Here is a 27,246-nt window from a genome sequence, read left to right as displayed (position 1 = left end):
AAGACCGTGCCCCATCCTCACCCCGTCCCAGCTGGTGGTCAGGACCCCAAGGTCTTCTCCCTCAGACTGTACAAGCATGCACCCAGGGCGGAGGCCCCGCACACCCCCAGTTAAAGAGCTCGGTGAGCCTGGTGTCTCTGGTGACAGCTGGTGCTGAGCCTGGCCTGGGGGATGAATCGTGTCTTCCTGGAATCCACGTTTTGAGGTCCTAACCCGCAGAACTTCAGCACGTCACCTTATTTGGAAAAAGAGTCATTGCAGATGTGATTTGCTAAGAGGGGGTTATCTTGGAGTCAGGTGGACCCCCTACTCCAGCATGACTGGTGTCCTTAGAGAAAAGGAAGACTTTGGACAGGGACAGACATACACTGCGGGGAGAAGACATCTGTCTACGAGCCAAGGAGAGCGGCCTGGCTGTCACAGACCCTCCTCTCCCAGAGCCTCACATATATAAGCCTTACCTAGGCCCACATACCACACACTAGGAACCAACTCCATGGACACCTGGATGTTTGACATCCGGCCTCTGGCACTGCGAGATAATAAATTTCTGTTGCTTAAACTGCTCAGCTTCTAGCGCTTTGTTACGGCAGCCCTAGCAAACTGTTCTGGGGATGTGAAGGCTTAAAAGTGCTTCTCCGAGCTCCTCTGCTTCCTGCAGACCCATCTCGCAGCCTCCTGTGCTGTGATCAGCAGGCTGCCCACATCTTCGCCCTGCCCTAGGCTCCCCCAGCGCTAAGCACAGTGCCCTCAAGGTCTCAGGCCAGCAGCCCCTCCCCTGGGCTAGACAACCCCACCTCTGCCCCTTCCCCCACCCCTCCCCTGTCCCCAGATCTCAGCTTCCTCCACACTCTCCAGATAAGCCTGGGCTTTATCACCTTTCTGAGCCCAAGCGTATCTTTCTCTACCTACTTCCTGCTCCTCCCATCTGGCTCTGTGTTCTGCATACAGCAGGTGCCCACTGAAAGACTCAGCGAGGGGCCCCAGGCTTTCAGCCTCTTTCTGGGCTTGGACTGAGAAAGAGACATCTGTGCCGCTCCTTCCCCCAGACCAAGCGTCCGCGTCCGGGTCCTGCTCTTGAAAGTGAAGTCGCTCAGTCGTGTCCGACTCTTTGTGACCCCATGGACTGTAGCCTACCAGGCTCCTCTGTCCATGGAATTTTCCAGGCAAGAGTACTGGAGTGGGTTGCCATTTCCTTCTCTAGGGGATCTTCCCAACCCAGGGATCGAACACGGTTCTCCCACATTGCAGGCAGATGCTGTACTTTCTGAGCCACCAGGACAGCTCCTGCTCTTACTGGGGCTGAGCTAGGTGCAGGTCTGGGTCACCAGACCCTCCAAAACCCCACGAGACAGGGACTATTTTAGCCCCATTTTCCAGAAGGAAAACCAAACCCAGGTAGGAGAAATAAGTGGTCTAAGACGACGCCTTAATTCTTGAACGTCAGATCAGGAAGGAACTTTGGTACCAGCTAGATCAACCCTCTCCCCTGCTCCCATTTTACAGCTGGAGAAACTGAGGCTCAAGTGGCTCCTCTCTCTCCACCTACCTCTAATGCTTCCTCACTGTTCACCCTTGACCCTCTGAGCACCCCCCTCTCTCTAGCTCTTGCGACTTGAGCGATTCTGCAGACCAGGGTGACAGCAGAGCTCTTGTCAGCCCCTCCTCTTTCCCGAGCTCCAGTCCGGAATTTCCGTGTCTTGCGCACATGGCCCGCAGGGCTTTCAAACTCAACATGCCTGGAGCCAAACTGACTTTCTGTGATCCTTGATCCAGGGCGTCTCCTGGGTTCCCTGGCTCATTACCAGCTTCTCTGTCCTTGCCGCTCAAGCCTGAAGCCTTTGACCTGCTCTCCCCGCCATGCCCACATCCAGTCAACTGCTGACTCCCACTGGGTCTTCCTCTTAAATATTTCTCAAATCCACTGTTGCTGACCCAGTTTAAGCTTCAGCTTCTCTCTCTCTGAGATTCCTGTATTAACTTTTATTTAAAAAATGCATTTATTTATTTGGCTGTGTTGAGTCTTAGTTGCGGCATGCGGGATCTTTGGACTCTAGCTTTGGTGCACGGACCTCGTAGTTGCAGTGTGTGGGCTTAATTGCTCCTTGGCATATGGCACGTGGGCTTTTGGTTCCCTGACCAGGGATTGAACCCACATCCTCTGCATTGCAAGGTGGATTCTTAACCACTGGACCACCAGAGAAGTCCCTGTATTAATTTCTTGTATTGGCTTAGAATTAAGCTTGGATGCTTGGAACAGAAAACCAAAATAATAGTAACTTCAGCAAGTTGGAAGTTCATTTCTCTCTCATGTAATCAAAGTGTGAATTGGGCAGTTCAGGGCTGGTATGATGGCTCCATGAAGCTGAAAGGAACCAACTTTCTGTCCAGTCCACTGTCTGGCATCCATAGGGTCAGCATTTGTCTTCATGGTCCAAGATGACTGCTTAAGTGCCAGCCATCTCAGCTGTGTTCATCCAGCAGAAAGGAGAAAGGAGCAGGAAAAAGAGGCTAAAGGTATGGGTCAACAGTCTTTTAAGGAAGTGTTCCCAGAAGCTTCTACTTAACAATTCTGCTTAGATTGTTGACGAGGACTCAGTCTGTGTAATACATAGTTATAATGGAGATTGGGAAATGTGGTCCCTGTATTAGGGGGTCAAGTGCCTAGCCAAAAACTGGGGTTTTCTGACTAAAGACGAAGGTAAAAATGGGAGTTCCTCACCTCTTCACTGGTTTCCCTCTCTCTTTTCTCACCCTCTAATCTACCCTGGACACAGCAAGGTAGGGTAATCCTTCTAAAATACAAATCCAGACATAGAGTTGCCATATTTGACAAAGAAAAATATAGGATTCCCAGTTAAAGATGTGAGTTTCAGATAAATAATGATACCTGTTTTAATATAAGTGTGGCCCGTGTAATATTTAGGAGATACTAATGCTAAAACAACAATTTATTCTTTATCTGAAATTCAAATACAACTGGACACCCTGTAGTTTATCTGTCAACTCTTTCCGTACACCTTTCATGACTCTCCATTGTTTTTGAGAAAAGGCTCAAACTCTTTGGAGGGATTTACTGGTACCTTTATAATCTGTCCTCCAACTGACCTGTCCAAGCCCAGTGTTTCCTGGACAAGCCAGGCACTGCCACTGTGTCTCCCAGGCTTCAAGCCTCTGTTTGAGTTGTTTTGTCAGCCTGGAATGCCCTTGTCTATCTGAGAAGCCCCATGCATCCAGGAGGGACCATGGCCTCTGTCCATCTCTATACTCCTGGGACCTGGCTGGGGTGTGAGATTATTTGATGAATGAAATGACAAGTTCAAGGCTACCCAGCAAGTGAAGGGCAAGGTTACAGCGGCCGCCTGGACTCATGACTCTCTCCCTCAGGTGTACCCGGGCATATGAACTCATAGGTCCTCAGAGAGCACTGGCTCTCTGCACCCAGCTGGCTCATGTGGAGCCAGCACTGGGTTCTCTGTCTCCTGGGTCTTCATTCTTTAGGAGCCCACATCAGAGTGCAATGCCCCCAGCACACAGTGGGTTAAGCCAGCCTTGGAGACGGGAGCTGGAGCCCACGGAGTCCTTTCTGACAATAAAGCTAATGAATCCCTCCTTGCCGTTTTCTCTTGCACAATAACATTTAATCATCATTTGCACAGCAGATGAGAAGTTTGAGGCAGATGCGATTCTGCGTGAGTGGCGATTTCTGTGTGTGGGCACTGTTCCTGCTGTCCCCAGCACACCTGACAATCTGGGGCCGGGCCGGGCTGCTTCCCAGAGGGGCTGAGTGTGCACCCGCGTGCCAGAGCTCTGACCCCGCACCCATGTGGGAGGTGGGCTTTGGAGGCACGTGTCTATCTGGGTGCATGCTTGGGTGTGGAGTCAGACGCATGTGGCGTGGCTGTGGGTCAGCCTGATGGTGCACGTGGACAGAGGTGGTTAGGTGCCTGAGGACACGTGGTGCGGAAGTGGAGGCGCACGCGTGTAGGCAGGCATGTGGGGGTAAATGTCATTGCGTGTGAATGTGTCCCTGGTGTTGATCGGAGCGCTTACTAGAGGATGCCTCTAAGTGTTTAGATGCTCCTAAGTGACCGTGTATATTAAGTACACGCAGGCCTATGTGCTCATATGTGCATACACATCTCTGGGCATCACGGAGTTGAATTTAGCTCCATACGTGCACCATGTGCCAGGGCCGACAGTTCCTGAGGCTTTCCTGTGCATGCACACGTATTATATGGACCTATGAGTTCACATGCCCGGGTGCATCTGAGGGGACACACATTCGTGTACCACATACCTGCCTGGGAGTGTCTGGGGACACACAGATGTTCATGAACATGTATGCATGCACGCCTGAATGGGGAAATGTGTTGGTTTCTGAAAGGGCATCAGTGAACACACACATACATGCAAGCAAGAGAACACAGCTATGGAAGGCACACATGTCTTGTGTGCAAATGTGAGTGCACATGTGAGTGTGCCCCTAGTACATGCATGGTGTGTGGGCACATGGCCACATGTGCACACCTGCAGGAGTTATGCTCTGTGTGCATGGCTGGGAGCATCCGTGTGTCTGCACCGTGCACCCAGCCAGGAACATGTCTGAGGGTACACACGTGCCTGCACTGTGCGCTGGCATGGGTGTGTGGGCATGCTGGTAGCCCCCCTGTGCACGCACTGAAGCGTGAACCCTCTTGCTTCCAAGTGAGGGCTGACAGGGTTACATTTTTCAAAGGCTCAGCGGCCAGTGACAGAACTGGTCTGAGCGCACTGGCTGGCAGGAGGTAAGTGGAGCTGCTGATTCGTGACCCAGGGGTGGGCGGTCATGATGGCCAGCTGACGGATGCAGCTCTCAGCTGCCCTCTATGACAGCAGCCGGCTCTCTGAGCTGCCTGAAGCAGGAGGTGGGAGGTTAGTTCCTGACCTGTGCGCTCGGTGTTGGCTGCCCACTTCTCTGGTGAGTGCCCACATCCACGTGCAGACGCACACGCGTTGGGACATCCAGAGACGCAGACCCGGGCTTGGACCGTGGCCGCAGCCCCACCTCCGCCTTGCTGCTCAGCTACGCCATCTGTCTGAAATGCCTCCCCTTCCCACCGACTGCTTTCCTCTCCTCCCCACATCCCCAGAAACTCCACTCAGAATCTGAGCTGTCCTTGTTCTGCCCAGAATCAATGGTGGGGTGCGTGTGAAATGGTCCAGGCCCTTGTAAGCTCTGCATCCCTGATCTAGCACCTCCCCCGCAACTGTGAGCACTGGGTTCCTCATCCGTAAAATGGAGCTAATGAGGTACCTGCTTAAAATAAACAAGGCACTTAAATAAAGCACTAAACACAGTAAGCATTGAGTCCACCCTCCAGGGCTTCTACCTGTACTAGTAATTACGTACAGAGCTTAGAACGGTGTCTGGCATGCGGCAAGAGCCATGTAGGGCACTGTCATCGTCTTTTACCATCATTGTCATTGTCATTAATATCCCTGGTTCTAAAATTCTTAGCCAATTATGCATCAATTCTTGCTCATGACCCTGAATGCTCTTTTATCCCATGCTGCAGATGGTGACAGAGATGATGACAATAAAAGGGATTTTTTTTCCTGTTCATTTTTCCCTGTGCCTTGAAAGGGCGGCAGACATGGGAGAGGGAAGGCTCTTTGTTTTCGGAGCTCCTTGATAGAGTTGGGTGTGCCCAGTTAGAGCCTGGAGCTGGGGTGGCTGTGCTGTCTGCGTAATATAGGGAGGGGAAACGGAGCTTGTGCGGGAAGTTGGTGAGAATCAATGAGGCCGATGGGCAAACACTGTGTCAGCCACAAGACCCTTGTCTGTGACCCCAGACCATCACAGGAGGGTACAAAGCTCACAAAATACACGACGTGATGGGCACCTTGTGGAACCCAGAGGAGGGTCTGGGCTTACGTATTTCACTCCTGAGTTGGCTCAGAGCTCAGTGGAGTAGGCTGGTGAGGGTGCAGGAGCTGGAAGCAGAGGGGATCTAGGGGGGCATTCCCTAGCCCTCCAGCCCCATTCCTAGGATTAGCAGAAATCACAGGGAGGCTTGAGGACTCCCACAGGCTGTAGAATGTGGCGGTGAGCCAAGGAAAAGCTCTCCCAGGGCAAGCTGGTGACATCAGATACATCCAGACCACGTGTCCAGGGCTTCCTGTGGGTCAGGCACTGTACGTGCTGCAGATGGTGTAGGTTCCGGGGGTCAGAGTGCCCCTGTTAAATCTTGGCATCTCCACTTCTTAGGTGTTTGATCTTGGGCAAGTTACTTAGCCTCTCTGTGCTCCATTCTCTGACCAATAAAATGAGGGCTACTTCACTGGGCTGATGAAGGAGTAAAAGAGGTCATTCACATGAAGGGCTTTGAGTAGTGCCTGGGGTGGGAAATACTCAGTGCCAAGGGTTATTTCTGTATTTTATCCTCACCTGCAACCCTATGGAGTAGGTGTTCTAGTGTGTGCAATTTATGGAGAAGAAAATAGGGGCACAGAGAAGGTAAAACACTTGTCCAAAGTCACACAGCTGGAAAACAGAAGAGCCAGAGGCTCAGAAGGTGCATCTGGATGAATAGCGTTTATTTCTGGCAAGCTCTTTAACTTTCCTCAAGAAATCATTCTCCACATATGGGGTTTGGACAAAATGTTCAAGGGTCTTTGTGACTCTGTCCCTCTGGACGTGCAACCTGTCTATAATTTTCTTGGCAGGGACAGAGTCTGACAATGCAAGGTGCACATGTGGAAGGAAAAGAGTCTTGGAATCAGAGGTCTTGAGTTGTTTCAGCTCTGTCCCCACCAGCTGGGTGAACTTGAGCTGGTCACTTTACTTCTCTGGATTTGGATCTCAGTTACCCTCTCTACGATGGTGATGGCCAATACCAACCTGAGAACTGTTGGGATTCTGTATGTGAGAATTGGGCACACAATTGGGTGAGGGAGAGGATCACGTCTTCTCAGGGGTCCGCAAGTTACCAGGGCTTCTACATGGATGAGAGTCCCAATGCCCCACATCCCTCGTGGACTTCAGGAGACATGGTCAAGTTGACCAAAGCATCGTTTCTTGGCTTGGCCTTCAAGGTATTTTCCCAGCTGGCCTCTAACCAGCCTTCCCCGCTCACATCTCACTATTCCTGCACCTGGTGGTCCAGCCCTGGGGACCACACATCACTCCTGAAGCTGCCTCATGCTTCCTGCCACTCCCCCACCCCCAGTCTTTGAGGATGCTCTTCTCCTCTCTGCCTGGAATGCTCTTGCTTGCTCGGCTATCTCATATATCTTAGACTCATTCTTCAAGATCCAGTTGGAGTCACCTCCTCTGGGAACTATTCAATCTTTCTTCAGTGTTTCCAGCAACTTTTTTTCCTGTTAATTGTGCTACAACGCTTATCCAATGCATTGTTACTGGCTGCTTCTGGCCCCCTGCACCCTGACCCACCCCCCAAGTTGGAAGTTACTGGAAGGAAGGAACTACTTATGCTCTGTGTATTAATGGCATGGGTTACTACTCTCTGAGCCTCAGTTTTATCATCTGTGAACTAGGCTGACAGGATCTAACTTAGATGAGATAATACAGGTAGGGCACTCAGGACAGAATGACTATCTCTGGATCTGTCACAGTGGACGTTGGCAAATGTGGAGGGAATTAATGAACGCTCCCTGGGAGGGTAAAAGAAAAAGGCAAGTGAGCATTTATTGAGCGCTTTCAGTGTGGCAGCAAGGCACGGAGATCAGAACTTAACATTCATCGTTTCCTTTAAGTCTCTTAACAATCCCTTAAGGAAGGGACTATCATTAGCCTCATTTTACAGATGAGGAAACTGAGGCTTCAGCAGTTGAGGACCTTGATGAAGGATGCCTACCTAGCAGGAGATGGAATTCACAGCCAATCAATGCAGAACGAACGAATCACTTGGGGACAAGGGTCTGAGGGCAAATTACCTGTATCTTATAATCAAATGGTTTTAGAACTGGAGGCTCTTAGGGATGACTTAGCTCTGGGGTCCTTAACTTGGGGTCCATGGCTGGGGAAACTGCAGGGTCCCAGACCAAATAAATAAGGTCCTCAGGGACTTCCCTGGCAGTTTAGTGGGTTAAGACTCCATGCTGCTGATTGAAAGGGAGTGTGTTTGATCCCTTGTCAGGGAACTAAGATCCCACATGCTGTGCAGTGCAGTCAAAAGTTAAAACTAAAATAAAATAAGGTCCTCATCACACCCAGTGGCTTTCAACTCCTCCATCTCCCAGCAACCCTTCCACTTGATCTAAGTCCTGGAGCTGCCCGCCTTGCCCTCTCTTGGCACCCCTGGCCAGTGTCCTATTCCAGTGTTGCCTGAAACGCCAGTCGCTGGGAATGTCCCTATGTCCCCCCATCCTCCATTCAGAGCAGGAGCACCTTTTCTCTTTCCTTAGAAACGTAGAGAAAGTGGGGAGAGAGCTCAGCCTGGGAGACAGACACGTCTGGCTTCTAATAACGACAAAAAGAATAATAGTATCAAAGGCTAACATTTATTGAACACCTACTATGTGCTAGGCACTGTCCTAACCACTTGACACATATGAAACCTTTTTATCCTCAGGACTCTCGAGGTAGGTTCTGCTAATTTGTCTCGTTTGACACAGGAGGAAACTGAGGCCCAGAGAAGGGAGGTGACCTGCCCAAGGCCAGGTAGCCAGTAAGGGCCGTGGCTCCACTGCACACTGGCCAGGTGTCCTTGGACAGGTCCCAGCCACTGCTCTGGGGGGTCTTTTCCCATCTGTTACCTTCAGGGCTCCACCTCGCGGTTTCCATGACGACTAAGACGGTCTCTGCACAGTCCCAGTACACAGTAGGCGCTTAGTAAATGAACAGCCCTTCTTTCCTCTTAACTCTGATGGGGGGATACCTGGGGAAGGGAGGGCACTTAGGCAGCATTCTCCCTCCGGCTTCTCCCCCAAGCCAGGAGGGAGCCACGCCCCACCCAACCCCTCTCTCTGTGTAACCCCCAGAGCCAAGCGGCGCCCGTTCTCGGGGCAGTTTTCGTGATGTTGATCCTAATTCCCGCACCTCTGGGCGAAAGCTGCCCACTCTCTCGGGGAGGGATGCCGTCGGAGTGTCCGCTCGCGTGGCCCCACTCCTGGCCGCCCTGGGAGGGTGGGAGGTTTGGGAAAGGGGGTGAAGCAGGGGACGGACGTGCTTTGTCCTGGGGGTGCAGTCGGGTCCCGGGCGGCAGGGAGGGCGGGCTAGGAGGCCGGGGCCTCGTCGTCCGGGCGGTGGCCGGCGTAGAGGGCGGCCAGGGGCCGGAAGCGGGGGCCCCAGCCGCTGAGATAGGCGAAGTCCTGCTCGGAGCCCGACGAGCCGCCGCTGTGCAACGAGCTGAGCGAGGCGGCCGGCGAGTCCGCGCCCTCGAAGGCGTAGGTCTGGAAGGCGTCGTAGGGTGGCACCGACGGGTCCCCGTCCGCCAGCGCCACTTTGCGGCTGATGAAGTCCCTGAACACCGAGAAGTCCGGCTCGGGGCTCGGCGGCCCCTGCGGCAGCGAGTGGCGCTCCGAGGGCAGGCGCGCCTGCGGGGGGCTCCCCGCGCTCCCTGCGGAACCCTCGCCCCCGCCGCCGCCGCCGTCGCCGCCGCCGCCGCCGCCCTTGAGCTCCCCGAAGTCGTAGAGGCTCCGCAGCGCCGACATGTCGTAGGCTTCGGTGTCCTGCTCGCCGCCGCCCTCGTCGTTGTACTTGATGACGTTGTCCCGCATGTCCTCGTCCTCGTCCGAGCTCAGGTGGCTCTTGTGGTGGCGCCTGAGGGTGAGGATCAGCAGCACCAGCACTGCCCGGGAGAGAGAAGCAGGTGCCCGTGAGGGCCCAGCCCCACCAGGGCGGTCCAGGGAACCACCCTTCTCCTGATGCCCAGCAGAGCTGGTTCAGCCTAAAAGCTCATGCAGGTTTCCTAGATTTCTGTGCAAAAATACCTTTCTCACAGTCTGGACAGAGCTGGCTATCTGGATAGGTAGTGAGCTGCCCATCTTGGGAGGTGTGCAAATCAAGGCTACACCACCACTGGGGGTGGGGACAGAGAGCTGGAGTTAAGAGATTTCATGTGTGTTTTAGGGCTGGACCCAACCTCTGAGGTCTTCATCCTCAACTCTATGAAGATACATCCCCGTGAGGTCTCTGGGGGCTGGTGGGTGGAAAGAGGGTAGCTAAGGTTTGCGGGAATGAAATGTCCTTGACCCTGACCTCTCTCTCACCCTATCCTTCTCTGTCCACTCCAGAGGCCCCGATCAGCCTGTTAGCCCTTTGGGTCTCAGATCCAGGTATGTCCTGCAGGAGCCCTTGTCTGAGAGCTCCAGGCCGGGCTCAGCACCATTACCTCCAAGCTTCCCCGGTGAGGGTTCCTCTCTATCTCCCTGCTTGGGTCCTTGGATCAGCAGCATCGGCACCTCCTGGGAACTTGTTAGAAATGCACGTTCTTAGGTTGTGCCCTAGATCTACTGAGTCTGTTTCAAAAAGGTTTCAAAGTCATGCCCAGGCAGCTCAGGTCTGAAAGCCACGGCTCCTTCATAGCACAGACCCTGCCATATGTTGGTCTCATCTCACCTCAAATCTACACTCTGAACTGCCCTGGAGGACCCGGGGCATGTTCCCCTGGCGGGGTGCCTGGCACGCACGCAGTAAGCATGAGAAGTATGCTTGTTGAATGAATGACTGAATGAAGAACTAGATGGAGACCTGGGTGTTGCAAGGTTGAGAGAATGAACGAATCGTCCCTTCTTGGCTTTCTTCAACTGTCAGAAAGGACTCTGCATGCCCTTCCTCCTCCCACCTCACTGATAACTTGTCTTCAACCTTCTAAGCAAGCTTCTCTTCTCCTCTACTCTCTGACTTCTTTTATTTAAAAAAAAAAATTTTTTTTTTTTTTTGGCTATGCCTTATGTGGGATCCTAGTTCCCTGACCAGTGATTGAACTCGCACCCTCTGCCTTGGAAGCAGAGTCCCAACCACTGGACCACCAGGGGCAGGAAGTCCCCTCTCTGATTTCTTAACATCAGATGTCCCAGGACTCAGTCCTTGGTCCTTTATCTACATCCTCTTTCTTGACGCTTTCCTTGCCTCGTGGCTTTAAATTCCAATTAGAGGTTGACAGCTCCCATACTGCAGCCTCCAGCCTGGACTTCTCCCTTGAAACCTAGATTGTCCATCCAGTTTCTGCCCCAACAAGTCCCAGGGGGTGACCAGAAGAATCACTAACTTAACCTGTTGAAATTTAAAATAATAATATTTCCTCCTTCCCACCCTCTGTCTCCCCACCTCAGCAACGGCAACCCCAACTTCCCAGTGACTCGAGGCTTTTCACCTCTTTCATTTACTGATGAATCCCAGTGCCTATAATTGAACACATGGGGGTGGGGCTCATGGATGGATACATTGGGAACTGATGAGCAAACAGAGAATTAGATGGATGGCTGGGTAAATGAATGGACAGAGATGCGCTGGGTATCATGTCAGGCACTGGATTTTTTTTGCTGCTCCATACAGCTCGGGCAAGGCCAGGGGCCAGAACCAGCTGCGAGGGCCATGGGGCAGGCTGCTGGCTCACGACCTAACAAGGTGGCCCATGACAGGGAAGGAGGGGGGAACCCGGGGACAGGTCGGGAGGGAGGAAAGGCATCAGGAGAGAAGTGGGAAAGATGGATGGACGGCTTCCGGAGCTGGAAGCCGGAGCTGCGGAGGGCGATGCCCGTGAGAGCAGATGGTGGGGAGCGCGGGCGGCGGGCGACAGATGTGCCAGGCCTGATCAGCTATTCCGCCCGTCACCTTTACAGCACTGATGTGCACTTTCTTCGTTTGTGGGCAATTAGGCAGAAATTTGTTTGCACTGCCTTGGAAAATGAAACCGCTGTAAAGTGCACCCTCTGGAAAAAGGGTTTCTGAGCCATGGGCTGAGGAGGGGAGAGAGAGGGGTGGGGGGGAGCCTCCTAGCTAGGAGGGGCCTGCCCATGGCCTCTGCAGGTCCTGGGGGTGGGCAGCGAGGCGTAGGAAGCAGCTGAATCTCCCAGGGAATCGAGCAAACCTGGGATCTGCCGTCTAGCCCTTCCTTGAGCTCCTCCAGCTTTGGCTATTCTGTGAAGTCCAGAGGTCAGGGCTGAGGTGAAGCCCTTCTGCTTCGACAGCGAGAGGTGGCACTGTGGCCACTGGGTCTAGTTGAGCTCCTGAAACTGGACCTCCTCCTTGGGGACACTTCAGGGGTTCAAGTGGCTACTGGTGCAACTGATACCAGAGTAGATTTTGCCCCCTCCCCGAACACCTTAAGATTTTACCCCAGCTGCCCCAAGATTTTGCCCCCCGTTTAAATTCCTAGCAGTGAAAAAAAAGTCGTGTCTGACTCTTTGCGACCCTGTGAACAGCAGCCCGCCAGGTTCCTCTGTCCATGGGATTCTCCAGGCAAGAATACTGGAGTGAGTAGCCATTCCCTTCTCCAGGGGACTTTCCCGAGCTAGGGATCCAACCCCGGTCTCCTGCATTGCAGGCGGATTCTTTACTTTCTGAGCCATCAGGGAAACCCAGATTTCCCAGCAGGTGGGGGTACTTAAAGGAATAGAAAACACAGGCTGAAAAGACCTGATTTCAAGGAAGACCCAGTTAGAAGACTAGTTGGGTCCCCTTCTGCAAGCCACTTAACGTCTCCAAGCCTCAGTTTTGTCATCTGAAAAATGGGGCTGATACATCTGGCTTCATGGTTGTAAGGTTCGCAAGAGCCCTTTTTACTAAAAGTCCTACATAGAGAATAAAATAGGACAATAGACACGAGAGAACTTTAAAACACAGGCTTGGCTTTTAAAAATTAGGGGAGACTTTGGGCCATGTAGAGCCAGCTGAACTTAGTCTCCACTGGGTGCTGACCCCTTCTGAAGCTGGCAAAGCAGCTGCTCGGTACTTAGGAGATTTCTTAAAAGAGCTGCAGATTAGAGCCTGGGGCTCAGGCAATTGGTTCAAGATGGAGCAGTGGAAAGACACGCCCCTATCTTCTCCTGCCACAGCACCAAAATCGCAGCTAGCTATTGAACAACCATCGACCGGAGGATGCTGAAACCCACTAAAAAAATCCAAAGACAAAGGAGAAGCTGCAGTGAGACGGCAGGAGGGGCCCAATCATGATAAAATCAAATCCCAAACCTGCCAGACGGACACCCCCCAAACTGGAGAACCAAAGAAGTTCTCCGCCTGTTGTGAAGGCTCTGAGTCCCACGTCAGGCTTCCGAGCCCCACGTCAGGCTTCCGAGCCTGGGGAGCCTGGAAAGAACCTGGACCTCCATCAAGCCAGCCCTTCCTTGTGCGGACAGGAAAGTCAGACCCCCGCGGGGGCCGCTGGGGAAGGAAATCCGGGGCCCGAGGACCGGGGCCAATCAGGCAGGAGGGTGGGGCTGGCTCTTGGCGGACTCACCGACCAGGATGAGGACACAGACCAGGAGGGCGATGAGGGCGCCGGGGCTGAGGGAGGCGGCCATGACGAAGGCCGTGGTGTTGCAGGACTGGATGGCGCCCGAGCTGTCGCAGCCGCAGATGCGGATGGTCAGCGTCCCCGTACTGCTCAGCGTGGGCGGCCCGCTGTCCACCACCAGGATGGGCAGGAGGAACACGTCCTGCTCCTGCCGGTTGAAGCCCATGTGCTGCGTGTGCACCGCAGCCGTGTTGTCTGCTCCGGAGAAAGCGAGGGGCGAGTGACTTGGGGTCAGCCGTGCCTGTCCCGGCCCCTCCCGAGTCCACCTTGGGATCTGCCTCACTCTGCCCCCAGCTACCGCCTCCCAGAGGACCTGATCTCCCCCAATTCTGCCCCCCAGCTGCCCGAAGGTCCTGTCCCCAGCCCTCGAGCCTTCACTTTTGTCCTTAGCTGTTCTAAGTTTCTCTTCCCAGCTGTCTCAAAGTTTTGCTTTCAGCTATTTCAAGATTCTGTCCCCAGCTGTGCCAAGGTCCTGTCCCCAGTTATTCCAAGATTCTGTCCCCAGCTGGGCCAAGGTCCTGTCCCTGGCTATGTCAACTTTTTTTTTTTTTTTGCCATGTGTCTCAACAGCCTTTTGTTGTTGTTGTTGTTCCAGATTCTACCACAGCTGTCAAATGCATCCTGACCCTGGGGTCCTGTGGTCTTGGGGTTGTGGCTTTCTGAGCTCTGACAACTTCTGGGTCATCAGAGAAGACTGGGAACTCCGACTGGCACCTGCCTTTGGCTGAGGGAGCTTGCTGTCAGGGGTCTCTTTAAGAGCTGAGCCTGGAGAGCTTGGGACATACCCTTGGGGCCTGATAAAGATGCCTCAGGGCACCAAGGTCTCCTCACCCGCCTCTTTCCTTTGGATGCACGTGGCCAGAGGAGACAGTGAACACACATGAGTCATACTCATCATACTGCTGCAGGCTGGCGCCGGGAGTGCCCATCAGGACTCGGGGGCCGGTGGAGAATGTGTAGACATGCCCACTTCCCCTGGCCTCCTGACTCCTCCACCCCTCCCCTGTGTGGGCCAGGCCATCACGGACTACCCCCTTACCCCGGCCCCCCATCATTTTGGTGGAAGTACTCAGAGCCCACCTGGCTGCTGGCTGTTGCCCCCACCCTTGACAGCCAGCCCCACAATGGGGGCCTCACTTCCTGCGAGGGGCCCAGGCTTCCTTCCTGAGTCCTTCTGTCTGTGTTCACAGGCTTCATGTAGGTCTCTCTGACCTCAGATTTTGGCAGCCCGGGCCCCTTACCCAGCTTTGTGTCCCCAGTTAACTCAGCCTCTTCCGTGGCCCCCATTCAGTGTTCCTGTCCTGGCCTTCCCCATCATGGACATAAAGCAGGAACTAAGAGCCCTCAGAAGGGCCAACTTGTGGTCTTGGGCACATCTGTGAAGTAGCCTGGAGATCCAACTGAAACAAGACTGGTCATGGGTTGAAGCTCATGTGATGGCCACATAGGAGTTCGTTGTGTGATTCTCTCTACTTTTATACATATTGGAAATTTTTCATTAAAATATTAGTAACTAAGGGGAAACTCATTTAGCTTCTCAGGACCTCGGTTTCCTCATCTGAAACTGAGGAAAACAGCATTCCGCAGGTGTGAGGATGAAATGGTGTAGTTCACCCGTGCCCCGGAGAATAGCTCCCGCAAAGCAGAAACTCTCCATGAATGCTGGTTGTAAATTTTTTCTTGCCCCACCCCCACACGCCATACCCCACGCCTGCTCTCTGTTGAGGCTGCCCTGACTTTATTCACCAAGTTCCCGCTAGCTGGAACACCCTCTCCACCTTCTTGCCTGGGCAAATTCCTCATCCGTCATGCTCCAGCTAAATGTCACCTCCTTTCTGTGGCCTCCTTTCTCCGCTTCTCTGGGAAGGAAGGATTTATGGGTTCCCCCGCCCTGCTCTGACTATGCAGGTGCCACGCACACTTCTGTTACAGCACTTGTCATGCTGCGTTAAGGTAGCGTGTGCCCGTCTCTTCCCTGGCAGTGAGCCAGCCTGAAAGAATGATGCTTGAACGAGCCACATCTTTTAGGGGTAGCTGGTGGTTCTGGGTCAGCTCCTCAAGCTCTGGCTTCAACTCCAGCCTCCTGTCAAAGGGCAGTCAAGCCAGCTGTGACAACATCTGCCTTCCCCTGAGGATGAAAGGCTGAAGAGCAAGATGAGGGGTAACGGAATAGCATGGGACTCCTTTGCATTGACTGCATATTTTTTAACACATCAGGGACTGGGTGGAAATGCTTTATCCTCACAAACATCAAGAGTTGTAACATTATTCCCATTTTAAATACGTGGAAGTTGAGGTTCAGAGAGAAGGGATTTGTCTGAATTTATTCTGTTAATTGGTGGCACAAACTATCTTTTCCATCCACCCATCTTATCATCAATCCATCCATCCAACTATCTGTCTTCCATTCATCTGTCCACCCATCCTCCATCCATCCATCCATCCATCTATCCTTCAACCATCCATTCATCTATCCTTCCATCCATGCATCCAATAAATCTTTACTGAGTACCTACTGTGTGCTTGGCACCATGCTAGTCATAGGAGGGAAATAATGAAGACCTAAGTCAACCATAGTCTTGGATCTGATCTTAATGTGATAATATGAGTGACAAATGTTAATCAAATAAACCCACAATTCAGTCTACAATTGCAAACCATGAGGAGTGCTAAGAAGGAAAAGTATAGGAAGAGCATTTAACAGAGGATCTGACCCAGTCTGGGAGGTCAGGGAGAACTCTTTGGGTGAAGACAAGATATTATTGCTGAACCCTGAACAATGAGCTCTAGGAGAGGGAATAGCCTATGCAAAAGTCCTGTGGTTGGAAAAGGCATAGGAACTCAAGCAGCGGAGAGCAGTCTTTTGTGGCTGGAGGGATAGGGTGATGATTAGAGCAAGTCAAGAAGAGGCTGGAGAGGGAGGCAGAGGCTCATTATAGAAAATCTTAGAGGCCATGGTAAGGAATTGCGTTATTTTCCTAAAGGCAATAGGAAGCGACTGATTGGTGGGCAAAGAAGCAACCTAGTGACATATCATCCCTCCATTCAACAGCAAATAAGAATTAAAGACCCTCTTTAGGTCAGGGTAAGCCTTCCCTGGCAGCTCAGTGGTAAAGAATCCGCCTGCCAATGCAGGAGATGCTGGTTTGATCCCTGGGATGGGGAGATCCCCTGGAGAAGGAAATGGCAACCCACTCCAGTATTCTTGCCTGGGAAATCCCATGGACAGAGGAGCCTGGCGGACTACAGTCCATGGGGTTGCAAAAGAGCTGGCCACGACTTAGCAATTAAACAAGAAGAAGAAGTCAGGATTAGTCTAGCCCCTGAGGAGAGAGCAGTGAACAAGACAGACACAGTCCCTGCCTTCTCAGAGCCCACCTTCTAAGCAAGGGTGCCTCTAATCTAAAACACAACCGTGGGTGCAGAAGACCAGTTAGGAAGCTGTTGTATGTTTTAGATGCGAAATAATAGTGGTCGTGGAGGCACTGAGAAGCAGACAGATTTGAAAAATGAGTGGCTGGCTCTGGCTCAGCCTCAAATTCCCAAGTAAGAACAGAGGAGGAGAAAGTGGATATTTGTTTCTCAGGGCTGCTGTCTTTGACCACGGGAGCCATATGTTTCTGGAGCTCTGGTCCCTGCTACTGTTTCATTCCATAAGAGGAAATCCCTGAGCCTCCTTCCCATCCCTCTTCACTCCTCTCCTGGCAGCAGCTGGCTTCATCTGGGGAAGCCGCTGGCCACACCAGACCCCGACCCCACCCTTCTAGGCGGGATCTGCGCCCAGCACTGCATCCATCCATCTGGCCTGACATACATCAGTGTCAATCCCTGGCTGCAAAAGCAATATTTATAAATCACGTTTCCAAACTGGCTACAAATTTGTACAAAGAAACAGATGGGTTGGGGTAGCCGTTTGTCAACTGGGATATTTATACGGTGAGGAGGAGGGGGCTTGGCACACCGTGGGGAGGAGCTGGGGGGCTGGAAGGAGGAGCCCTTGCCTGCCTGTGCTGACCTCAGCATGCTGCTGCTGCCCTGGATCCCAGGGCTCAGACCAGGGGGTCACACCGGATGGGAACCCTGGCGGCCAACCCAGCCCCCACCCCTTGATCACAGAGGGGTAGTTGGGGCATAACCTCAAGCCCCTTGGGTTGGAAAGATTTGTGAACCTGGTGAGGTCAAGGGGTCAAGCCAGGGCTCCTTGTGTCTCCTATGCCCAGCTCAGGGTTCCACAGCAGTGATGAGCAGGCAGGGCAGTACTGGTGGTGAAAGTTGTTAAAATATCGAACTACTTCCAGAAAAGTTTAAATAGCCGTGACTCTGAGTCCCCCGATTCCTGCCCTGTTGCCTCGGCCTCTCCCTCAAGCACACCCCCAACTTTTCTTTTTAAAAAAATTTTTTATTTATTTTGGCTGTGCCTGTCTTTGTTGCCGCACGGGCTTTTCTCTAGTTGCTGGGAGCGGGGGCTACTCTCTAGTTGCAGCGCTCAGGCTTGTCACTGCAGTGGCTTCTCTTATGGCAGAGCACAGGCTCCAGGGCTTCAGCAGTTGCCGCTCATGGGCACAACAGTTGCGGTTCCTGGGCTCTAGAACACAGGTTCGATAGTTGTGGTGCATGGACCCAGTTGCTCCACGGCATGTGGGATCCTTCTGGACCACAGATCAAACCCATATCTCCTAACTTGGCAGGCAGATTCTTTACTGCTGAGCCACCAGCGCACCCCCACTTTAATACTATCAAGTCATTGATGGGTTAAAGCCTGGCTCCGCAGAGGCCCCAGGGTCCTACTCCAGGTTTATGATCAGTGTCCTGATTGGTTATCTGAGCTGCTGCTGCTGCTGCTAAGTCAGTTCAGTCGTGTCCAACTCTGTGCGACCCCACAGACGGCAGCCCACTAGGCTCCTCTGTTCCTGGGATTCTCCAGGCAAGAATACTGGAGTGGGTTGCCATTTCCTTCTCCAATGCATGAAAGTGAAAAGTGAAAGTGAAGTCGCTCAGTCGTGTCGGACTCTAGCGACCCCATGGACTGCAGCCTACCAGGCTCCTCTGTCCATGGGATTTTCCAGGCAAGAGTACTGGAGTGGGGCACTGGTTGTTAAATCCATTTAGGACTCCTGGAAATACACATGGGTCTGGCTCCAGAGGACCCGGAGGCCCTGAGGGAGGGGATGTCAAAGTCTTGGGTTGGTGCGGGGGTGAACCCAGACCCGTTCCAGGTTCAAAAGGAACTCGCACAGTCTGACCTTAGCGCCTCTCTGACTACATGTCCTCCAGTCCTGTCACTCACTCACCCCAACTATGGAGGTCTTGAACATCGCAAGCCTGCTCCTGCCTCAGGGTCTTTGCACTTGCTATCTCCTGGACTTGGATCATTCTTTGTGCAGTTATCTGCATGGCTCAGCCCTGACTTCCTTTAGATCCCTCCTCACTATTGACTCCTTCACAGAGGCCTTCCTAAGCCACCTTATTTAAAGTAGCTTCTGAAACTCTTGTGCTGTGCTATGCTCAGTCGCTTCAGTCATATCTGACTCTTGATGACCCCATGGACTATAGCCCACCAGGCTCCTCTGTCCATGGAATTCTCCAGGCAAGATTACTGGAGTGGGTTGCCATTCCCTCCTCCAGGGGATCTTCCAGACCCAGAGATCGAACCTGGGGCTCCTGCACTGGCAGGCAGGTTCTTTACCACTAGCGCTACCTGGGAAGCCCAGCTGCTACTCTTACCTTGCTTTATTTCCTCCTGTTTTGTCTAACACGTGTATGTGAATACCTACTGTGTGCCAGGCACCGAGGGTCCAGCACTGAATAGAAGTCCAAACTCTTGTGAAGATTGCATTATTTTTCCTTGCTGCCCACTTACCATCCTCATCATATTATTTATTTGTTTAATTTCTGTTTTCCCTCCCTAGAATGTAAACTCCATGAAGGCAGGGATTTTGTCTCATGTGCTGCTGCATTTTTAGGACCTAGAACAGCGCCTGGCATATAGACATATTTTCAATAAATGTTCAAGAAATAGTTGCTGAATGAAGGAGATGCCATGTTCTAGGTACTGACAATACACTTCGGTAGGCCACATTTCACTGGGGCCACCTAGCTGCCTGGCAGGCATTTTCAGTCCCATTTTACAGATGGTGAAACTGAGGCAGACCTCAGGGTTGCACAGGAAGTCATGAACTGAGATTGAACTGAGACCCAGAGGTCCCTCACTCCCAGTGTGTTGATCCCACCCCCTAGTCTACCCCTTAAAGATTCAGACTTCAACTTCTTGATGAAGGTGGACCTGCAGGGGTGGGTTTCACAAAGGGGATCAGCTCAGGCTGGGTGGGGCAGTTTGCTTTCAAGGTAGGGAGAAAGAAGCACAATGGAACTGAGATACGTGTGGGTTTGAATCCAGCCTCACACTGACTCCCTGTATGACCCTGCGTGAGTCCCTTGTCCTCTTAAAGTCTCAGTTTCATCACCTGCAAAACAAGGGGACGGGTAAGAAAAACTGCCTCCCAGGTGACCATGAGGATGCAAAGAGAAACGTGAGGGGGCTAAAGCACTTTCTTTCCAGCTGTGCTAAGCTTCACTGCGGCACGTTGGCTTCCTCCAGCTGCAGTGCAAAAGCTTCTCTAGTCGTGGCCCACAGGCTCAGTCGTTGCAGTGCATGGGCTTAGTTGCCCCTCGGCATGTGGGATTTTGGACATCCGACCAGGGGCAGAACTGCGCCCCCTTAATTGGAAGGTGGATTGTCAACCAGAACCAGGGAAGTCCCAAGGGATAAAGCACTTTTAAAACAAAAGGGTGGGAGTTGTGTGTGTGTGTGTGTGTCAGTTGCTCAGTTGTGTCCGACTCTTTGTGACCCCATGGACTGTAGCTCGCCAGGCTTCTCTGTCCATTGGATTCTCCAGGCAGGAATACTGGAGTGGGGTGCCATTCCTTTCTCCAGGGGATCTTCCTGACCCAAGATCGAACCCAGGTCTCCTGTATTACAGGCAGATTCTTTACCATCTGAGCCACCCTGGATCCCTGGCTTATTCCAATCTTAGATCAGGGGCTCCTCCCACCCTGGAGCCCCACCCGCTCCCATTCTTCAGGTATTCCCTCTCTGTGTCTTTCTATCTACCCGTTACCCTGGAGCTGGCCCCCTCCACTCCACCAACCCACCTCTTGCTTGTTCTTCAGTCTGGCCAGCAGGCTTGGTAAGGGCTCCAGCGTGGCGCAGATGTTCTGTGTGATCTCGGACCCATCACTGGCCCTCTAGGGGCCTCCATAACATGGGAAGGGGGCGGGGAGGCTAGGCTCCTCCCTCCACGAGTCCTGGGATTTGGGGTCCTTCAGAGGTCACTCACCTTGGATGTCGAGCAAGGAGAAATGGGGGTTGCTGGGAGCTTCTGGCACCAGGCGGAAATAGAAGCGATGCCCGCTCTGGGGCTCGTCTCTGTCCACCACGCTAATGGTCTGGATGAGCTGAAGGGTGAGGAGGGGGCAGGGGACCGAGGTGAGGCCGAGCCTACGCCAGGCCTGAACAGAGGTTGCCCCAGCAACCGACTTGGTAGCTACCCCCAGCCCCCAGCCCCTCAGTGGTACCTGGCCTGGCTTGGCATCCTCACACACGGCTGCCTCGTAGGGTGTGGCCAGCTCTGGGGGATTGTCGTTCACATCCAGGATGCGGATCCTTAGGGATGCCCGTGATAGCTGGGCATGATTGTCTGTAACAAGAGCACAGCAGTAAGGTGGGCGGCTTTAAGTGTGAGATCTAGACAGCCCCCCATCTCCTGCTAGAACATTAGGCAGTGGGATCGCATTGAGAGATCTGTGTGTTGATCAAGCTGGACATCGGGCTAAATGGGTCACCATCACCATATCAGTGTTACTATCATCATCACCACCATTTGATTATCGCTGTAACTGTCGCCATAATCACCAGTCCCACCCCATCACCAACGCCATCACCCTCTCCACCGTTACTACTGCTTCCTTCACCATCGCCATTACCCGGAGCACTGCCACCAGAGCACTGCCACCAGCAAAACTATCAGTACCACCGTCACCATCCGCCCCACTCTCGCCATCACCATGCCATCCCACCTCCTCTGTCCCCTCACCATCAGCAGGAGAACGATCACCAGCCTTGTACCCACTAGTACCGCCTCCCTCATCTCCCCCATCACAAACACTAAGGCCGCCACTCACCACCCTTGCCAGCCCCAGCACCCCCCGACACCACAATCACCGATGTCACCACCACCATCATCTCCAGGCATTCGCTTATCCACCATCTCTGCTACAGCCCCGCCAACACTGCCAGGCCCCGGCCCTCATCACCCACATCACTACCACAGCACCACCACCCAACCACACCACACTCAACACTGCCGCTCTACCCCTTCACCTCAGCGTGCACAGAATGCTCCTGGAGCACCCATACCCATCATTTCAGGTCTCCTTGCAGAAATCCGGTAGTTTGGTACAATTTCTATCCCCATATTGCAGAAGAGAAATGAAAACACTGGAGAGTTTAAAGAATCGGTCAGCTGGCAACTGAAGTCCCAAACCTTTGCTCTTTTAAGACTCGACCCTGAGAGGGCAAGACAAGTCCACTGGAGGTGAGTCTTCACCTCCAAAACCATGCAGCCCCCACCCCTCCATCTGTGGTGTATTTGAGGTCAAGGCTTCCGTTGTATTAGTTCCTGGGTCCCCAGCACTGTGGCATGTGGCACGGACTAGGTTCTAACAGATCTGCGGAGTGAATGAGTGAAACTTGGAAACACTCAGACAGAAAGAGGCTTGCATTTCAGGCATGGCTCTGTCCCTGACACGGTGTTTGATCTTGGGTAAGACTTTTCCCTCTCTGACATCAGTTTCCACACCTGGAAAACAGCACAGTGATTAAGAGCAAGGACTCAGGAACCAAGTGGTTCCAATCTCAGTGGTGCCACTCAGTAGCTGTGTGATCCACGCCAGGTCACTTGACCTCTCTATGCCTTGATTTTCTTACCTACAACAAAATGGGTCTGTTAGGAATGGGTTGGCTAGGCGGACAGATTGAGTCAATATCTGCAAAGCACTTAAAACTGTATATATAACACATAACAAGTGTTACATAAGGAGTTGTTAAATAAACAGGCATCCTTGAAGGATCCTCTCAGCAGTGACATTCAGTGACTTGGGGCTCTGGGACACCCCATCCCCTCCTGTCCTTTCTGAGAAGCACCCTGAACATTGGCCCTTTACAGCCCCCAGACCTCTGAGTGCTCATGAGTGCCGTGTCCTTGGCTATCTTAGCCATGAGTTCATTACTGACATGTTCCAGCCAACAGTGCAATCAAGGATAGGCAGCCAGGAACCCCATGAGTTTTTTTGGGGGAAGAGGAGGTGGTTGACTGCTCCTTTCTGTGAACTCAAGGGCCCCAGCGGATGCTGACTGCAGCTGCTCCTGTGTCGATAAAGACAGAAATGGAGATTGGGAGGCAGGTGTGGCCACCGGGTCAGGGAAAGGAAGGGCTGGGGTTGGGGGGCATCCTTAATTAACTCAAACCCCGACTCCTCTCTGGAGCTCCCCTTAGCCAAGGTGCCTTATCTTCTCAGCTCACCCAGATCTGCCGCTTGGGTGATTAGAGGGGGCTTTTCCGGGGGCGAGAGATAGGAGTCGTGACTGGGAATGCCGGGTGAGCTGTTATTTTTAAGAGTGCTTTGCCAGAGAACAGCCAGCCGGTGGGTGCTTTGTGGGGAGAGGAGGAGGGGAGGAGGGGAGGGTGAGGTCCATCACCAGGAACAGGCACCTCTCTTCCCACTGAGGCAGAGGGAAGGTAGGGGGTGAGAGGGCACCTTTCCCTTCAGTGGGCGGGTGGGGGCGGGGAGGGGTGGGGTTCAGGGCTGGAGGCAGGGGTAGGGTCCTGTGGGGCCAAGCAGAAGGGGTCCTCAGAGTCAGATAAGATCCTCAGTGGGCAGACTGGAGGCTTGGGTCCACTGCTGGTGAGACACCCATTATTGTATCATTCCTCTGAGTTCTCCTGGGCCTCTCCTATCTCTTCTGTAATTCTATCTCGATTATCTTGATTTATTGAGATGTAACTGACATATAACACTGTATAAGTTTAAGGTGTAAAATGCAGTGATTCAATACACATAGATATTGCAAAATGCTAGTCACAAAAAGATTAAGTAGTACATCCTTACTTTACAAAGCTACCGTTTCGTTGTTGTCCTAGCTCCTCCTTTCAAATGTTACAGGTCACTTCTTGGGAAAGTCCTGAGTTCTTTGGCAAGAGAGAGCATCTCAGCTCCGAGAGGTGGGGCAGCCAAGAGGTGTGTCTCTATGTTGCCAAAGTTGCCACCTACGTAGCTTATCTCAGAGACCCCCTGCCTGAACTGGCGTCTGGCCTGGGACCCCAGAGTTCGTGGGCCAACCCTAAGCACAATCCCCATGCTTTGGCATCATGACAGTCTCCAGCCTGGCTCATTAGAATCACTTGGGAAGGGACTTTCTTGGTGGTCCAGTGGTTAAGAATCCACCTTGAAATGGGGGACGTGGGTTCAGGGAACTAAGATCCGACATGCCATGGAGAAACTAAGCCTACCTGCCTTAGAGAGGCTGTGCACCAGACTGTAGAGTCCATGAGCCACAGTGAAAGACTGCACGATGCAACGAACTTCCCGTGAGCCGCAGCTTAGACCTGATGCAGCCAAATAAATACAATTGTTTTTAAAAAATCCTGCTTTAAAATGAACTGATGCCCCAAGACTTGGTCATTTTTTTTTTAATAGCTCCAGGTGAATCTATATAATATGTATCCATAGTAAGCTTTGCAAACTCCAGGGGTGACTGGTAGGTGCTGGGGGAAGTCCAACTGGACATCTTGCCTCTGATTGGCTTCCTCCAAACCCCTATGGATCACAACATCATTTGCAATAATTGATAATAATGCATAATTTTACCACCTTAAATGTTTCTGGTATAAAACAAGAGATCCATCAATTAATTTCCTCTTCATGCAGAAAGTTCCAATTTATAACAAACTTTCTTATCTTTCATTGGATCTTCAAAACAACTCATAAAGGAGATCTTAATTAAACCTGTTAAAAAAATTTTTTTTGGCCGTGCCGTGCAATTTGCAGGATCTTAGTTCGCTGACCAGGGATCAAACTCAGGTCCGGGCAGTAAAAGTGCTGAGTCCTAACCAGTGAACCGCCAGAGAATTCCCTAAACCTATTTTGTAGATGGAGAAACTGAGGCCCAGAAAGGGGTAAGACTTTGTCCAAAGCCACAGGAAAGTCAGTGGCAGAACTGGCATTGGGTCCTAGGTCTCCAGACTCTCAGTCCAGTGCTTAGTCCAGATGCAGTGCCTGTGGGCCCTTCCGCTGCCTGAATATTTGTCCATCCAGATGCAGCTACTGCTCGGACCGAGGCCCAGGCTGACCTCGCCCCACACCCAGTGGTAGGCGCCCTCTCCCAGGGCTGGATCCCCCAGGGGTCCCACCCATCCTCCCCTGGCATCTCAGTTCAGCTGACTGACATGCAAATTAGTTTAATTATTTCTTCTTCTAAAATAAATTATATTTTGCAGTAGCTGCAATATGTTGTGTCAGGCAAAATTACATTCAATATTTTTAAACTAATTGATGCAGCCTTGAGGAAGGCTGATTGACAGCCCAGAGCTGAGCAGGCCTGCAGTCTTAACCGATTCCTAAATTAAAATTAAACGTGCTTCGGCCGGGTGCTTCCTCTCTGAGCTGGCTCACCATTAATCCGAGGAGGTGGCAGGTGGAGCCCGGGGGGGCTGAGGGGCTGAGAAGCGTGGGCCGTTCTGTGGGTGCCTTCGGAAGAGAGCAGGCTTGGGCAGGAGAGCCAGTGTGCAGTATTGGCAGGCCCCTTAGCTTCTCTGGGTGTCAGAGTCCCTTTTGTGTAACAGATGGGGGACCAGACTGGGCAATTTGAAACTGAAACTTCTGTTTTTTGCTGACTACTACAGTTTGAGCGCCTCCTTTGTACCAAGGGCACAATACTGAACAAGACCAACATTGCCTCTTGGTCTATGGCAGGGGCAGACAGCATTCCAGACTGTGATAAGAGTTGAGAGAAAAAAAGCCCAGGACTGTGAGAGGAGGAGGCAAGGGCTCCTACCCTGGTGGGGCACAGGAATGTTTACCCTGAAGTAGGGGACGGTGGCGCCAGTGGTAAAGAACCTGCCTGCCAACGCAAGAGATGTAAGAGACGCGGGTTCGATCCCTGGGTTGGGAAGAGCCCCTGGAGGAGGGCATGGCAACCCACTCCAGTATTCTTGCCTGCAGAATCCCATGGACAGAGGAGCCTGGTGGGCTAAAGTCCATAGTGTTGCAAACAGTCAGATATGACTGAAGATACTTGGCACTTAGCAGGGGACCTTTAAGCTGAGATCCAACTAGGAAGTGATCAGGTGAAGGGGATGGGAAGAAAGAGTTCTCCAGACAGTAGGAACAGCATGTGCAAAGGTCCTGGGGTGGGAGGGGAGTCTGCAGATAGTAAAACTCTGGATTCCTTCTAAGGAAGACCCCATCCCCTGGCCGCTCCTAATATAGTGTTTGGACCAAACTGGACTTAGAGGGCTGGAGGCCAGCAGGAAAGACAGAGGGTGTAGGGCCTGGCCTGGTGACCCTGTTAGGGAACTCCTGGGAATGAGTGCCTCCCAGAAGGCCACCAGCAAACACATATAGAGAACCTGCCACGGGCCAGGGTTTGTTCTGCCTCATTTCATCCTGTTAGCCCCTGGGAGATATGGATTTGAATTACTGCCATTTTTTGATGAGGAAACTGGCTGAGAGGTAAAGAACTTGCCCAAAGTTTCACAGGGGGACAATCAATGGAACCTGAGCCTGGTTCAAAACAGGGACTTTCTACCCATCAAATGAGATGGCCTTTCTGACCACCTTTAGGTGCCCAAGGCCAGCTTGCCTTGAGGGCCCAAATGTCTCTGCCTCCTCCAGGAAGCTTTCCTTGACTGCCCTCATTCCTGGGTAATCAGACTATATGTCCAAGACCTACATACCCATAAAGCCTGTGTGATCTTCCTCCCTGGCCTTGTCCCTCGCCCCACTCTCCTTTTTCCTCTGATCCAAGTTTCCTCTTTGCCCTCCTTCAGATATTTGCCCAGATGTCTTCTCAGCGAGACTTCCCCTGATGACTTTATTTTACCTTGCTCCTTGCAATTCCACCAGATACCCCATTCACTGCTCTCTCTCTGCGTGTTTATCCAACATCCCTGTATTTTTGTTGTTGTTGCTGTTCAGTTGCTAAGTTTTGTTTGACTCTTTGCGACCCCATGGACTGTAGCCTGCCAGGCTTCACTGTCCTTCACTGTCTCCAAGTTTGCTCAAACTCATGTCCATTGAGTCAGTGATGCTATCTAACTGTCTCATCCTCTGTCTATATTTTTACTTAAACTCACCCATCATCTATCTCCCCCACTAGAAAGCAAGCAGATTTTTGGTCTCTTGTGTTTGCTGCTGTCTCCCCAGCCCCTCTCTGCATGGCACACAGTAGGTGCTTAATAAAGATTTGTCAAATGAATGGGTTTCACTGTCTGTGGCACCTCTAACCATGCTGGGGGGCTGCAGAGTGACAGGGAGATACCGAGACCTCTGGAGGGACAAATTCTGTGGGGGCCACAGCCGCCCCTGAATCACATCACCGAGGGAGCAGTCTAGTTTTCCGACCCTGTTCCTGTCTCTCTCCCTGGACCAAGGTTTTCCCATCGGTAAAACAAATGGAGCTGGACTCTGAGGTTCTCCTTGGTTGTCACAGAAAAAGAGAAGC

The 27,246-nt window shown here is 52.3% G+C and overlaps 1 protein-coding gene across 2 annotated transcripts in view; it reads right to left on the bottom strand.

Moving 5' to 3' along the window:
- Nucleotides 1-8,483: 8,483 nt before the first annotated feature.
- CDH22 (cadherin 22) overlaps nt 8,484-27,246 on the bottom strand; it is a 142,656-nt gene continuing 123,893 nt past the window's right edge. For both annotated transcript variants that reach the window (XM_027558383.1, XM_027558382.1), the window contains 4 exons: nt 21,042-21,163; nt 20,804-20,921; nt 13,410-13,661; nt 8,484-9,794 (listed from right to left, as the gene is read on the bottom strand). In XM_027558383.1, coding sequence (XP_027414184.1) covers nt 9,220-9,794; nt 13,410-13,661; nt 20,804-20,921; nt 21,042-21,163 — 1,067 coding nt within the window. In that variant the 3' untranslated portion in view covers nt 8,484-9,219. The remainder of the gene's footprint in view (nt 9,795-13,409; nt 13,662-20,803; nt 20,922-21,041; nt 21,164-27,246) is intronic.

This window comes from Bos indicus x Bos taurus, chromosome 13 (genome assembly GCF_003369695.1).
Source record: "Bos indicus x Bos taurus breed Angus x Brahman F1 hybrid chromosome 13, Bos_hybrid_MaternalHap_v2.0, whole genome shotgun sequence".
Lineage (NCBI taxonomy): Eukaryota > Metazoa > Chordata > Mammalia > Artiodactyla > Bovidae > Bos > Bos indicus x Bos taurus.
The sequence above is the reverse complement of the archived record's forward strand: the minus strand, read 5'-3'. Positions and strand labels throughout refer to the sequence as shown.